At 34.0% G+C, this 12,697-nt stretch overlaps 1 protein-coding gene across 1 annotated transcript; it reads left to right on the top strand.

The window, feature by feature from the left end:
• Positions 1-1,776: 1,776 nt before the first annotated feature.
• Positions 1,777-5,694, top strand: LOC105172171 (E3 ubiquitin-protein ligase DIS1). The gene is made up of 4 exons (XM_011093528.3): positions 1,777-2,146; positions 3,369-3,599; positions 4,563-4,949; positions 5,084-5,694. The coding sequence occupies exons 2-4, from the start codon at positions 3,381-3,383 to the stop codon at positions 5,402-5,404; spliced, it is 927 nt and encodes a 308-aa protein (XP_011091830.1). The 5' UTR covers positions 1,777-2,146; positions 3,369-3,380; the 3' UTR covers positions 5,405-5,694.
• Positions 5,695-12,697: the final 7,003 nt, after the last annotated feature.

The following is a 12,697-nucleotide window of genomic DNA, read 5'->3' as shown; positions in this document are numbered from 1 at the left end:
GATTAGGTAGCTCATCATTTGGCTAGAATGGCCTTCAGTTGCCTGGAGGGATTGGATATTCTTCCCCATACGGGATGGACTTTGCTTTGTATCTTTCTTATCAGGGATAATTACACCCTCCTTCCTTGAGATTTAGTGTAATTACACCTTGACCTCATGTGTTTGAAAAATTATATCTAGCACCCCTAAAGTTTGCTTCAATCTAACAAATAAATACCTCTTTAGTCAAAATTCACAAAATTTGTTGATATTAACAAAAGAATTGAAAAAAAATCAATATTTATTTTCAATTGACTTATTACTAATTTATTGTAGGTCAGATAGATCTTTTTGTGATCAAATTACCATCCTACATCTTCACTCGTTAATGCATGTGAGGAGGTATATCCTCACCATTATAAGGGTAGTCTAGCTGAAAAAATATTATTTGACCTGCAATAAGTTAATAATAAGTCAATTGAAAGTAAATATAAATTTTTATTCTATTTTTTTTTGTTAATATCAACAAATTGAATTAATTTTGACTAATGGAGGGACTTATTTGTTAGACAGAAGCAAAATCTCAGGGGTGCTAGATGTTCCAAACTATAGGGGTCTAAGTGTAATTACACTAAATCTCAGGGGAAGAGGGTATACTTTACTCCTTTGAGGTTTGGTGTAATTACACAAATCTCTTGTAGCTTGAGAAATTATGTCTAACATCCCTGAGGTTTGCCTCCATCTAACAAATAAGTCGCTCCGTTGGTCAAAATTCATTAAATTTGCTTATATAAATAGAAAATTGAATGAAAATTAATATTTAACGTGAATTGACTTATTACTAATTTATTGTATGTCAAATAGATCTTTTTGTGATCAAATTACCTTCCTACATCTTCACTCGTTAATGCATGTGAGGAGGTATATCCTCACCATTATAAGGGTAGTTTAGTTGAAAAAATATTATTTGACCTGCAATAAGTTAATAATAAGACAATTGAAAGTAAATATAAATTTTTATTCTATTTTTTTATTAATATCAACAAATTGAATTAATTTTGACTAACGGATGGACTTATTTGTTAGACAGAAGCAAATTCAGGGGTACTAAATGTTTCAAACTATAGGGGGTCTAAGTGTAATTACACTAAACCTCAGGGGAGGAGGGTATACTTTACTCCTCTGAGGTTTGGTGTAATTACACAAATCTCTTGTGGCTTGAAAAATTACATCTAACATCCCTGATGTTTGCCTCCATCTAACAAATAAGTCGCTCCGGTGGTCAAAATTCATTGAATTTGCTTATATAAATAGGAATCTGAATGAAAATTGATATTTAACGTGAATTAACTTATTACTGATTATTGCAGGTTAAAACTTCGAACTAAATTACCCTTATAAAGGTGAAGATTTTTTCCTCACATGCATAAATGCGTGAAGACATATGAGGGTTATTTGGTTATAAAAAAATTTATTCAATTTGTAATAAGTCAGTAGTAAGTCAATCTAAGGTAATATATATTTTTTTATTGATATCAGCAAATAGGTGAATTTTAACTAAAGAAATGACCATTTTATTAGACGAAAGTAAAATTTAAAAAATACGATATGTAATTTTTTAAATTATAAAAATATTAAATGTAATCGCAGTAAATATGAGGACAAAAACTGTAATTATTAAAAAAAAAAAAATGGGAAAGTCAAGTTTGGGTTTATAGACAAGTGGGACCACCGTTTTGAATCTCTTCTTTTTGTATCTATCTGTATATCTGAATATTAAATAAATACATGCTATCTACCCACACGCCAGACGCTCCCCCTCTTCTCTCACTCAACGGCTTTAATTTGAATTGAAATTTCTATCTGCTCTCTCTCTCTCTTCTTTCTTTTTTCCCTTATTTTTTGGTGGAAATTTTTCTACTTGTTTGTCGATTCTCCATCTGTTGCTTAACTATCCTTAATGTACCAGACCAAGACAAAAACCGCAAGACTGACTTCTCCTGCACTCCTCTCTTGATATATTCACGAATTTTGTCAAATTTTCTCAAATTCGTCGGTTGACTTTGCCGGATTACTGGTTAACCCGAATAGAGCAGACCCTTGTTAGGGTTTTCGGTTCTCTTTTATCTTATGGGTTTTTGATTAACGAAACAATTGTTTGTTCTAGGTAATCTCTATGGGCATATGGATTTTTAGTTTTCTGTTTCATTTTCTTGCTTCTTCTCATGTTGTTTTTATGTTTAATTTTTCTGGGGTTAGATGTTTGCTTTTTAGGGTGGATGGTGGGGGATGGGTTTTGATGAAAAATTTTGGGATCTACGATAGGGTTTCTTCTGTAATCTGTGTGCATTTCTCATTTCAGACTTTGTTTTTTCTGGAAATTCCCTGTAATACTTTTGTTTATGGAGATATGGTGAAGGGTTTCTATATAGTTTTCATCTGCATGATTTAGTTGATATTATCTATTATTGCATGCCTGGTGTTTGTGGATTGTAATATATTAAGATTGTTTCTGTTGAAAAAGGAAATGGAAATACTAATACCCTTGGGTTGTGAAAGCCGAGGCTGATGAAGTTTGGCCTTAACATATTTCTTGTTTGTTTGAAAAGTGTCACAGCTGCATTTTAATTGACACACAAAGGGGAGAAATAGATGTCATTTTGGGTTTCTTCTTTGGGTTTCCCACAATCTTAAAGTTTGCCAAAGAGTTTAATTTTTTAGACTCTTCTGGTTCGAAATGCCGACTGATAGTATCAAGTTGCCATGTGAAATAGTTGTATATTGAAGCTGTTGGGGTTTATGCGGTTGGCAGGTGCAGGGTTTTAGAGAACATAGGATATTTAATACTTTTGTGTGCTCAGGTAGCATGTGTACTTCAGTTTTTAAGGAATGTAAACTTTGTGAGGAATCAGATATTGGCTTTTAGAGATTTCACAGCAATCTTTGAATGTCCTTCTGCAGTTCTATAGTTGTATCTTGAATTATTTGTATATATCATTTCGATTTTTTGAGAGAGTTTGTGTTTGTTATTTTCGTTGTGTGCATGGTGTATTAACTTTATGTGCTTTTGCAATGGCTGTGACGAAGTCTCAATCCAAGTCCTCTGTCCTTGTTTTTCTTTTTTCAAGAAAGTGCAAGTTTATTGTTACACTTTTTGGAAATAGTCTGGTTATGGCCAATCTGGGGTTCACAATTGTGGTGAGGGATTGTTGATGGAGGAATTTTGTGGACACAATTTTGTGATAAACACTATTCTTCCTGTTGCAAAAGGGGCTTGTTGTAGTCTCAAACATATCAACTGTGTGCTTTTTATGTCTTGGTTTGTTTAATGCCATTCTGTTGCTATGTCTTGATTTTGGTTTTTGCTAACACTAAAATTGGCATGATAGGTACTTTTGTGCATGTTTCCAATGTCAACCGGAAATTCCTACTTTGATGATTTGAGGAATAAACCTGAGGTAATTGATCCACCTCAAATGGAAGATTTGTTGGAAGTTGGTGAACATGTTAATGACACTTCTGAAAGTGCCTTGAAACCTAATGTGACCATCTCAACTAATGTCCGTGAGCTGCTGGAGTGTCCAGTGTGCTTGAATGCTATGTACCCTCCAATTCATCAGGTACTGATACTTTGTACCCCAAATTATACGTATGAGCCGTGATCAATTGGCGATTTGAATATTTGGCACACCTCAAGTACCTTGTTACTATTATCTGCATAATATCTCTTGTTTTACCACAGATTTCAACTTTACTTAAGACACAACTACAAGTATCTATACCTGAATATGCAAAGACGGAACTTTTTCAGAACATTAGTTGGTAGTTTGTACTTTTGATGCAGGAAAGCATGAAATAATGTGTTTATTATTCCATTTTTTGAAGGATAAAGTTACTCGATATCATGCCTCTATTCTTTGGGTTACCTTGGTGTGGCTGTTGGGGTTGGGGCTGGGTTGAGGGTGGATTTTTGGAATTAAGAAAACTGAATTAAGAAGTTTGTGTATTGAAGCTGAACCTCTATTTGATTTGCTTTGAAGCTTTTTGATATTCCTTTAAGGTACCAAAGTCAGATTTGCTTAATGAAAAGAGCCTCCAGATCTTAGATAATTAATTACTTGTAATTTTTCTAGTTGTTGTTGGCATTTGATGTTTGCATGATCATGTCCTTGCCTGACAGTAATTATGGTGCCAATATAGTGAACCTATGTATTCTTTTGCTTCGAAAATATGAAGTGGACTTTTTTACATGTCCTGAATCTTCTGTCTGAATACCTGAGTGGATGAATTCAAATGGATTATTTGTTCAGTTCCTGCTGATGGTCATGTTTTTGCCCTGTTAACCTTTATCTGAAATTTACTTCCTAGAGAAGAATTTCTTGAAGCATATTTTATCATGCATTATTGGTTGACAATACAAATATATTCTGGCCTCGTCTAAAACTGTATGAGTTTGCAGTCTCTTATTCATCTGAGATGGGGTTGTAGGTGTGATTATTGTAGGTTACTGTTGTAAATTTTGCATTTTGCTTTGCCTTGGTTACATGTTATGCAATTAATTACCCTCAGTTTTGTCCATGCAGTGTTCCAATGGTCACACATTGTGTTCTGGTTGCAAACCAAGGGTGCACAATCGCTGCCCAACTTGCAGGCACGAACTTGGTAATATCCGATGTCTTGCACTGGAGAAAGTAGCTGCATCCCTTGAGCTTCCTTGCAAATACCAGAATTTTGGGTGTATAGGCATTTATCCTTACTACAGCAAGCTTAAACATGAATCACAGTGCACTTTTAGACCTTATAATTGTCCTTATGCGGGATCAGAATGCTCAGTTATTGGTGACATTCCTTTTCTTGTGAGCCACTTGAAAGATGACCACAAAGTTGACATGCATAGTGGTAGTACTTTCAACCATCGCTATGTCAAATCAAACCCCCATGAGGTCGAGAATGCAACATGGATGCTTACGGTAAAGAATTTGACCCTTGATTACTTCACTTGTGATAATTCTTTGCCAGGTGCACTGTCGGGCAACTCCAGATGATTCTTTACCTTGCTTTTGTTAGCATTGCAGTTCAAGCTTTTATTTTTCTTTCCTTCTAGGTCTTCAGTTGCTTCGGGCAGTATTTCTGTCTGCATTTTGAAGCTTTTCAGCTTGGAATGGCGCCAGTTTACATCGCATTTCTGCGGTTCATGGGTGATGATAATGAGGCCAAAAACTATAGCTATAGCCTTGAGGTTGGAGGTAATGGGAGGAAGATGATATGGCAAGGAGTCCCTAGAAGCATTCGAGATAGCCACCGAAAAGTTCGTGACAGTTTTGATGGGCTCATCATTCAACGTAACATGGCACTATTTTTCTCGGGCGGAGACAGGAAAGAGTTGAAGCTCAGGGTTACCGGTCGGATTTGGAAGGAGAATTAGATGTCATCTCTGCAATTGTTTTAATCGTACTATAATAGGGTATGTTCTTTGAGCACGATGGATTCTTCCGGTCATGTGATTTTGAACTCTAGGAGGCAAACTCTCTTTGCTTGTCTGTCTGTCAAATACATGAGTGAGGGGTCCTGATCTGTTCCATGTTAGTTTCTCCACTACATGCATTAGGATGTTTATTAGTGATATGAATCTTGTAGTTCATCTTGTATCTTTGTGCTTGGATAAACAACTGTAACCAGCAAGGAAGCATGGGCTATAAGTATTTTATTTATTTCTATGGCTTTGTTAATTGATCACTGCCCCCATTTCTGTTTGTGTATCATCCAGCTTTGACCTTTCTCCTGTAGACAAATTCTCACAACAATGGCTAATCCCAAAATACGTATAGGTTACTAGTAAGTGTACTAGTTATCAAGTAGTATCATAAATATTGATTTTATGAGGATTTAATGAAATAATTACTAGAATTATGATTAGCTTTCAATCATCTGGATGATCGAGAGTCTAGTGATAAATACTGCCATTGAGAGGAATTACTAAAAAGAGTATACCAAACGAACAGGTTGGAGAAGATTCAAGAATGGACGAGATGTTAAGCTATAGATCTATTTAATTGATTCAAAGAATGTAACTTTAATAGATTAATCTAGCAATCAAATACATAGCTGAGCTTCTTCATTTAATCTAGCAAGCAAAAATTTTCATAACTAACCAAGAATTACCCTATCCAGTATACAAAATTTCGTTTTAATTTATCAACATAATTAATTAAGGATAAATTATAACTATTTCCCTTGAGGTTTGGCATAATTACCACCTTCTCGTTGTTTGAAAAATCATAAATACTCCTTTGATTTTAACATTCGTCTAACAACAAACCCATTCTCGTTAGGTTTTTATCCAATTTTTGTGGTGAACTGACCAAAATCCCCTTTTGGATTACATATTACAATTTTTATATATATTTTATAATTTTTTAAAATATTTTTATGAAATAATATTCCCTCTAGATTATTTATTTTGTCCACCCTTTGATCTTTTTATATTTTTTAAAAAAATTCAACAAGGGTAAAATAATTATGTCAACTTCACCTTCTAGAAGTTGCATAATTATTTTTCATTTGAAAAAGATATTTGTAATTTTTCAAATAATAAAGGACTATTCATAACCATGCTAAACCTCCAGGGGAGGTAGTTGTAATTTACCCTTAATTTAATCTAACAGATGATCAACCTCCTAAATTATAATAACAAGCATATAATTCATGGACATGAAAATGAAGTCATAGATTAATTGAAAAAAGTATTCAAAGCGCTGTCTCAATTAGATTTCCCAAAAGTTCTAGCAAAAAATAAATTATTTCATAACTACTAAATCTAAAACAAAGAAAAAAAATTTAGAAAAATTAATGGAGTAGAAATCAGGCTAGAACAATTGTCACTCTGGTTTCGGGTCGACTTCTCCATGTGTCGCCTCCTTTTTCTCCCTTCTTGAACGTGTATTTGCAGAGAAAATTAGCTAATTCTTGCTTGCTTTGGACTTCCTCTTTTTATTCTAGTCTTTAATTATTGTAAAAAATTAAAAGACTCCTTTGTATATCAAACTTTCTTTTTTCAATCATTTTCCTATCATAATTAGAATTAATTCCAAAATAATTTAGTGGTCCCATACATAATTTTATAACAACAAATAAGTTGAGACCTTCCTAATTTGCATGCCTAGTAACTTGTGGTCACTGGTTAGACTTAATGCACTTTTATAAACCGAATTTTTGATAACCCATGGACACGGATTATCTTGATTGTGCTTCAGTTGGATTTCTTCACTTTTTCTCCCATGAGTTCTTTTCGTGCACTCTTCTTTTTCCTTTATGAAAGCACCTATAATGCCACAAATATTGTTAAGAACAAGCATCATATCTATGAAGATATGGGAAATAGGAAGTAAATCATACAATTTTCCCTAATCAAATTCCTCCAAATTTAAACCATGTTTGCCCTCAAAACATATAAATATACAATTCCATCACTCCCCTTTTCAACATCTATCTCCTTATTTCATTCACCCCACTTCAATTCAAGTGAACATTGCAAAACAAACTCAAGGTGCAAATAAAAATAGACTTCACAGTATAAATTCACACAAGCCACACAATGGATCAATTATCACAACAATATTTTTGAAATCAAAATGTAAACTGAGTTAACATCCTTGCTTAAGTTTCACTCATTACCCTAAAAGTGTGTATGGGTGAACAAGAAAACTCGCGTCATGTCACGGCAAGATTTTACCATATGCTTGCTCTTATATCATATCTCCTTTGCTCAATAGTGAATTAGGTGTAAGAATCAAATAATTTTTTTTGGATTGTAATGGGGCTTTAGGTAAGGGTCCGACGAAATAGAAATAAAAGGGGGTTTTAGGGTTAAAAGAATTTAGAGGATATCACTTGCACAGTCTCATATTGCTCCTGGTTCTAGTATTTTCTTTTTTATTTGAGTGTGCACTCGCGCTTTTTTCTTCTCTTCCTCCACCCCTCCCCCCAGTTTTTTTCTCTTTTCTTGCATTCTTTCCCCCTTTTTTTGTTCCCTTCATTTGAATTTTTTTATTTTACTTTTCTTTTGTTTTCTTCATTAGCTTTCCCTTACAATCTTCCTCTTCTTTCTTTTTTTTTTCTTTCTTTGTTTTCGAGGGATTTAAGATTGTTCACTTGAATCATTTATTGATAGAAAAGACATGTCACAAGTGGTCTTTCTAATCCTTTAAAGATAAGGTTCAAAGATCTAGTGAAAAAAATATAGGTATTAAGGCTTGTATCGTGGCTATAATGATAACTAAATCAGGCTAAGGCTCAATTTGGCCACTAAGGGTGAAACATATGTGCACGCTTAGCAACAGAAAATTCTGGGTTAGTCTTAACGCCCTTATCGCTTTCACCACACCCCAACATGTATAACTGAGCAAGTTTTAGAAAATCAAACCAAAGATGACAATTACACATCCAAACAATAATGACACAGCAAAGTATAAGTGTGTGCTCATAGGCTCAAAAGCTCACAAAAAATTGATTCTTGTGTATTACTAACAAGTATTTGTCATTCAAATCGATTATCAAAACAATCAAAACATATGTTGCAAGTGTGAATTCTTTTCTATTCATGTCAATTATTCCTTGCCCCTAACAGTGGATTCATTGATCATGTCAACAATGGTCAAAATCAGGGTACAAAATTTTCGAGACTCAACTTGTAGAAAAAAACAGAATAAAACCACATCATGTTGACCAAAATTATTATGAAGGCACAAAAACCCCCCACACTTAAGATTGACATTATCCTCAAAATCCGATACCATAAGGAAAACAATGAGGACAAAAACTGGAGTATTTTCTTGAGTGTACGAGATTGTCGGTTAACTAGGTATCAGATGGGGAAAGTGGGACTTTTGCTTTGCCATGTTGGTGGGAGCGAGTTGGTCCTTCCAAATCCATTTGATACTTGTGGAAAACAAGTGACATTATTAGATATAAGACGAGCATATAACACAGCCCAAAAATAGGGAAGCGAATTGAGATAGAGAAAAACAAAAACAAAATAAGATAAAATAAAAAAAAATAGTAGCAGGAGGTGGAATTGAGCCGGCGATCAGAGGATTAACGACGAACAATGATGGTAACATTGAGCAGGGGCGACAAGGATCTAGACAGCAGGTAGACGGGACATGGCGTCGCCAGGCGGAGGCGGACAATGCTCAAATCTGGTGAAAGGAGGTGGATCAACCTCGGGTTGCAGCAACGACGGTGAGGGCATGATGGTTGCGATGGTTGTCGACGGGGGGCAATGTTGTGGAGGAAAATTGGTGGTAGAAGAAAGATCTGAGTGGTGGTGGGTAGAGGATGGGTCTGAGCCCGACTGTGCAATGTGATGGAGGCGGTGGTCTAATGGCCCTGAGATGGGTTAGGAACCCCTAACTGAAAAACTTGATGTGTGAATTTTTATTTTTTAATTCTTTTTTTCACTGTAAATAAGAAAATAAAAATAAAAGAAAAATAGTAAGAGAGTGTGACATTAGACAGAAGAGATCCTGCGATAACCCATGGGCATAGGTTATCAGAAGTTCCTCTTTTGAACCGTTCTCTACAAAAGTGCTCTTTTAACGTCACTAGCTTAACTTTAGAGGTTTTGAAGTAGTGGAAAGTTGGAGAGGAGGCTAGGGATGAGTGTTTTACGCCTCTTGAACATAGCATTGTAGTCTTTGTAAATCCACTTTAACATGACTCTTGTCTTTATGATGCCACTGGTCACTTTCCTTTATATATCTTTTTCTTTTCCCTCACATGAGATTCATCCTATGCCTTTGTCCATTCTTTGTACATTTGGGCATTTTCGTAGACCTTGTTCATCCATTCTTCTTCTTTTTTGGTTGAAGCCTATTAGTCTCATTTGCATTTTTTTTTGTTCTGACATTGCATTAACTAGTGATTTTACTTTTTGATTGAAAGTAGATCCATTTAAAAGTAAAGCCTTCTATGTTTTAACTTTAATTCTTGACCAGTATTTATAAAATTTGCAACCCCTTCTTGCTCTTCTTTCATGTCCTGCAAATTATTCCCATTGAAATTGTTTATGTAATTTTTTTTGGGATCATCACATTTGAGTAAACACAAGTCATCAATTTTAAGGGTATTAATGCTATCAATTGCAAATATGTCATACTTATTACTATGTAGATATTTCATAGGTATAAATGCATCAAAGACTCTATGTTCTTCATTAACTCTAAGAGTGGGTTGACCTTTTTGCACATCAAGCAAGGCTCTACACTACACGTGACAAGAAAGATCTTCCTAGAATTAATGGCATAGGTCTTATATTTTTTTGTATCTAGCACAATGAAATCAAAAGGGAAGATAGATTTGCCTATTTTGACCAACACATCCTCCACTATCACCCTAGGATATTTAATGTTTCTATCAGCTAGTTGTAAATTGATTATAGTAGGAATGAGCTCATGCATTCCAAATTTTATTAAAAATAGAATATGGCATCAAATTAATGCTAGCACCTAGATCACATAAAACTTTATCAAAATCCATATTTCCTATAGTGCAATGGACAGAGAAACTTCATAGGTTCTTGAGCTTGGGTGGTAGCTTATTCTTGGTCCTATAGTGCATTCTTCATTAAACTTCACCATTTCACCTCCTTTTGACTTCCTCTTGTTTGAAATCACATTCTTCAAGAACATCTGGGAGAGTGACATCAATTAGAAGAACATTGACATGAACTTTTTTCTATTTAAATTGTATATTCATATCATTTAATTAGTGAATTTATTAAATTTTACTATACTATTCGATTTAATGTTTAACCAAAAATTTTTGTGAGTTTGACTGTTTAAATTAGTGATTAATTAAATATCACATTTAATTTAAGAATGTTATAGTTGGTTTATTAAATTATTAGCTTTGTTAGATTTAATCATTACTATAATTAATTTACTCAATTTCATCGGATCTATTGGCCAAATACTTAATCATATGTACTGGTGTTTAATTAAATTCTATAGTAGCGAGCAATTGGTTGAAAATTCATAGAAATAGTCGGATATTATAATTGATAAATGTTATATTTATTAAAAATAAAAATGAGATTGTTGCAATAATTTGATTCAGCCATGTTATAAGAGAACAATAGTTATAAAGATATAAGGGGTATAATAAAATGAAATCCTATGAGGTAATTGATAAATAATATATACACCTTAGAAGCTTACAATGTTTAGTTATTTAGAAGAAAATAAAATGGAGATTTGGGTTTATACAAATAAAATATTAAAAGATTGATGGAAATGTACGAATATTGTTTACTATCTTATTTAGCATTCACTATATTATTGATGTATTGATTATATTTATTATACTTTATTATAGGACGTGAAGATAAAGTAGAGGATACAACAACTCTTTACATTAACATAACCATTTGATATTTCAGGTAAGTATAGTTAATTAGATGTATATATATGGGTATTATATATCTATTATTTATATATATTGATCGTAAATTGTTGACTATTTATCTAGATTACCTTGATATTTGTGAAATTGTTAGTATGTGCTTATATATGGTTATGGTATACAAAAGATAGATGAATGATTGTGTGATGTCATATTTGACTATTGAATGATGAAGTTACTATTGGAGAATAGATTGTTGAATGAAATTGAATGATAAAGTTATTGATGGAAATATTGTGAATTGCAATAAAAAGTTGGCGTTCATAACTGGGGAACATACTGAAATGGCTTATGATGATATGATTAACTTCGAGCTGTGTGTTGTCCATGATCAATAGAGATAATGTGGCATATGATACGAGTTGTGTGCTGTGTGATATGATTGATGATGAGATATCATACAAGCTTGTGCTATATGTTATCATTGATGATGGGATATCATACGAGTTGTGTGTTGCGTGATATCGAGAAAAAAATATTGGTGATTGAGGTGTTGATAACCTACAAAGGTCATTGAGTGATGCACTCCAACTTTGATGAGCAGGACCTTAAAAAAATAAATTATAATATAAGATATTATGCTGCGGGTATATCCTCCTGTCCTTTCTCCCAGTGGGATGGATATTATAGGACCTTTTTCCCTAGCCCTTGGCTAGAGGAAGTTCTTATTGGTAGCAATTGACTAATTCACAAAATGGATGAAGGCAGAACTCCTCACCAAGATCATTGAGGGGGAGGTCATGAAATTTGTATAGAGAAACATAGTCTGCCATTTCGATTTTCCTCGAGAAATCTAATTAGATAATGGCTAATAATTTCAAGGCCATAAAATACAAGATTGGTGGAATGATTTTCGAATTAAGTAAAGAGTCATGTCAGTGATTCACCCGTAAGCCAAATGACCAAGTCAAGGTCACCAATCAAATACTAGTACAAGGGATCAAGAGAATGTTCGAACGCGCGAGAGGAAATGAGGCTGAAGAGTTGACCAGTTTCCTTTGGACTTCTCATACTACTCTGAAAAACTCCACATGGGAAAGCCTCTTCACATTAGTAAATGGAAAGGATGTTATCATCTTGGCCGAAGTAGTAATGCGCTAACATAGAGTAACATATTATCCAAAGGAGGACAACCTCACCTCCTCAGGGAACACTTAGATGTCATTGAAGAACTTCGGGAGAGGGCCTTCCTCCATATGCAACATTATAAGGGCATGATGATCAATACCCAAAATAAGCAGATAAAACCGTGGAACTT

This window comes from Sesamum indicum, linkage group LG10, assembly GCF_026168435.1.
Source record: "Sesamum indicum cultivar Baizhima isolate 11 linkage group LG10, ASM2616843v1, whole genome shotgun sequence".
NCBI classification, from domain to species: Eukaryota; Viridiplantae; Streptophyta; class Magnoliopsida; order Lamiales; family Pedaliaceae; genus Sesamum; species Sesamum indicum.
Note: the sequence above shows the minus strand (reverse complement) of the source record. Positions and strands in the feature narration are given on the sequence as shown.

Bases quoted from the DNA above. Each gene is read 5' to 3' on its own strand.
- LOC105172171 (XM_011093528.3), top strand. From the start codon at position 3,381: ATGTTTCCAATGTCAACCGGAAATTCCTACTTTGATGATTTGAGGAAT. The intron at 3,600-4,562 runs GTACTGATACTT...TTGTCCATGCAG, and splicing joins TGTACCCTCCAATTCATCAG to TGTTCCAATGGTCACACATT. The intron at 4,950-5,083 runs GTAAAGAATTTG...CTTTCCTTCTAG, and splicing joins ATGCAACATGGATGCTTACG to GTCTTCAGTTGCTTCGGGCA.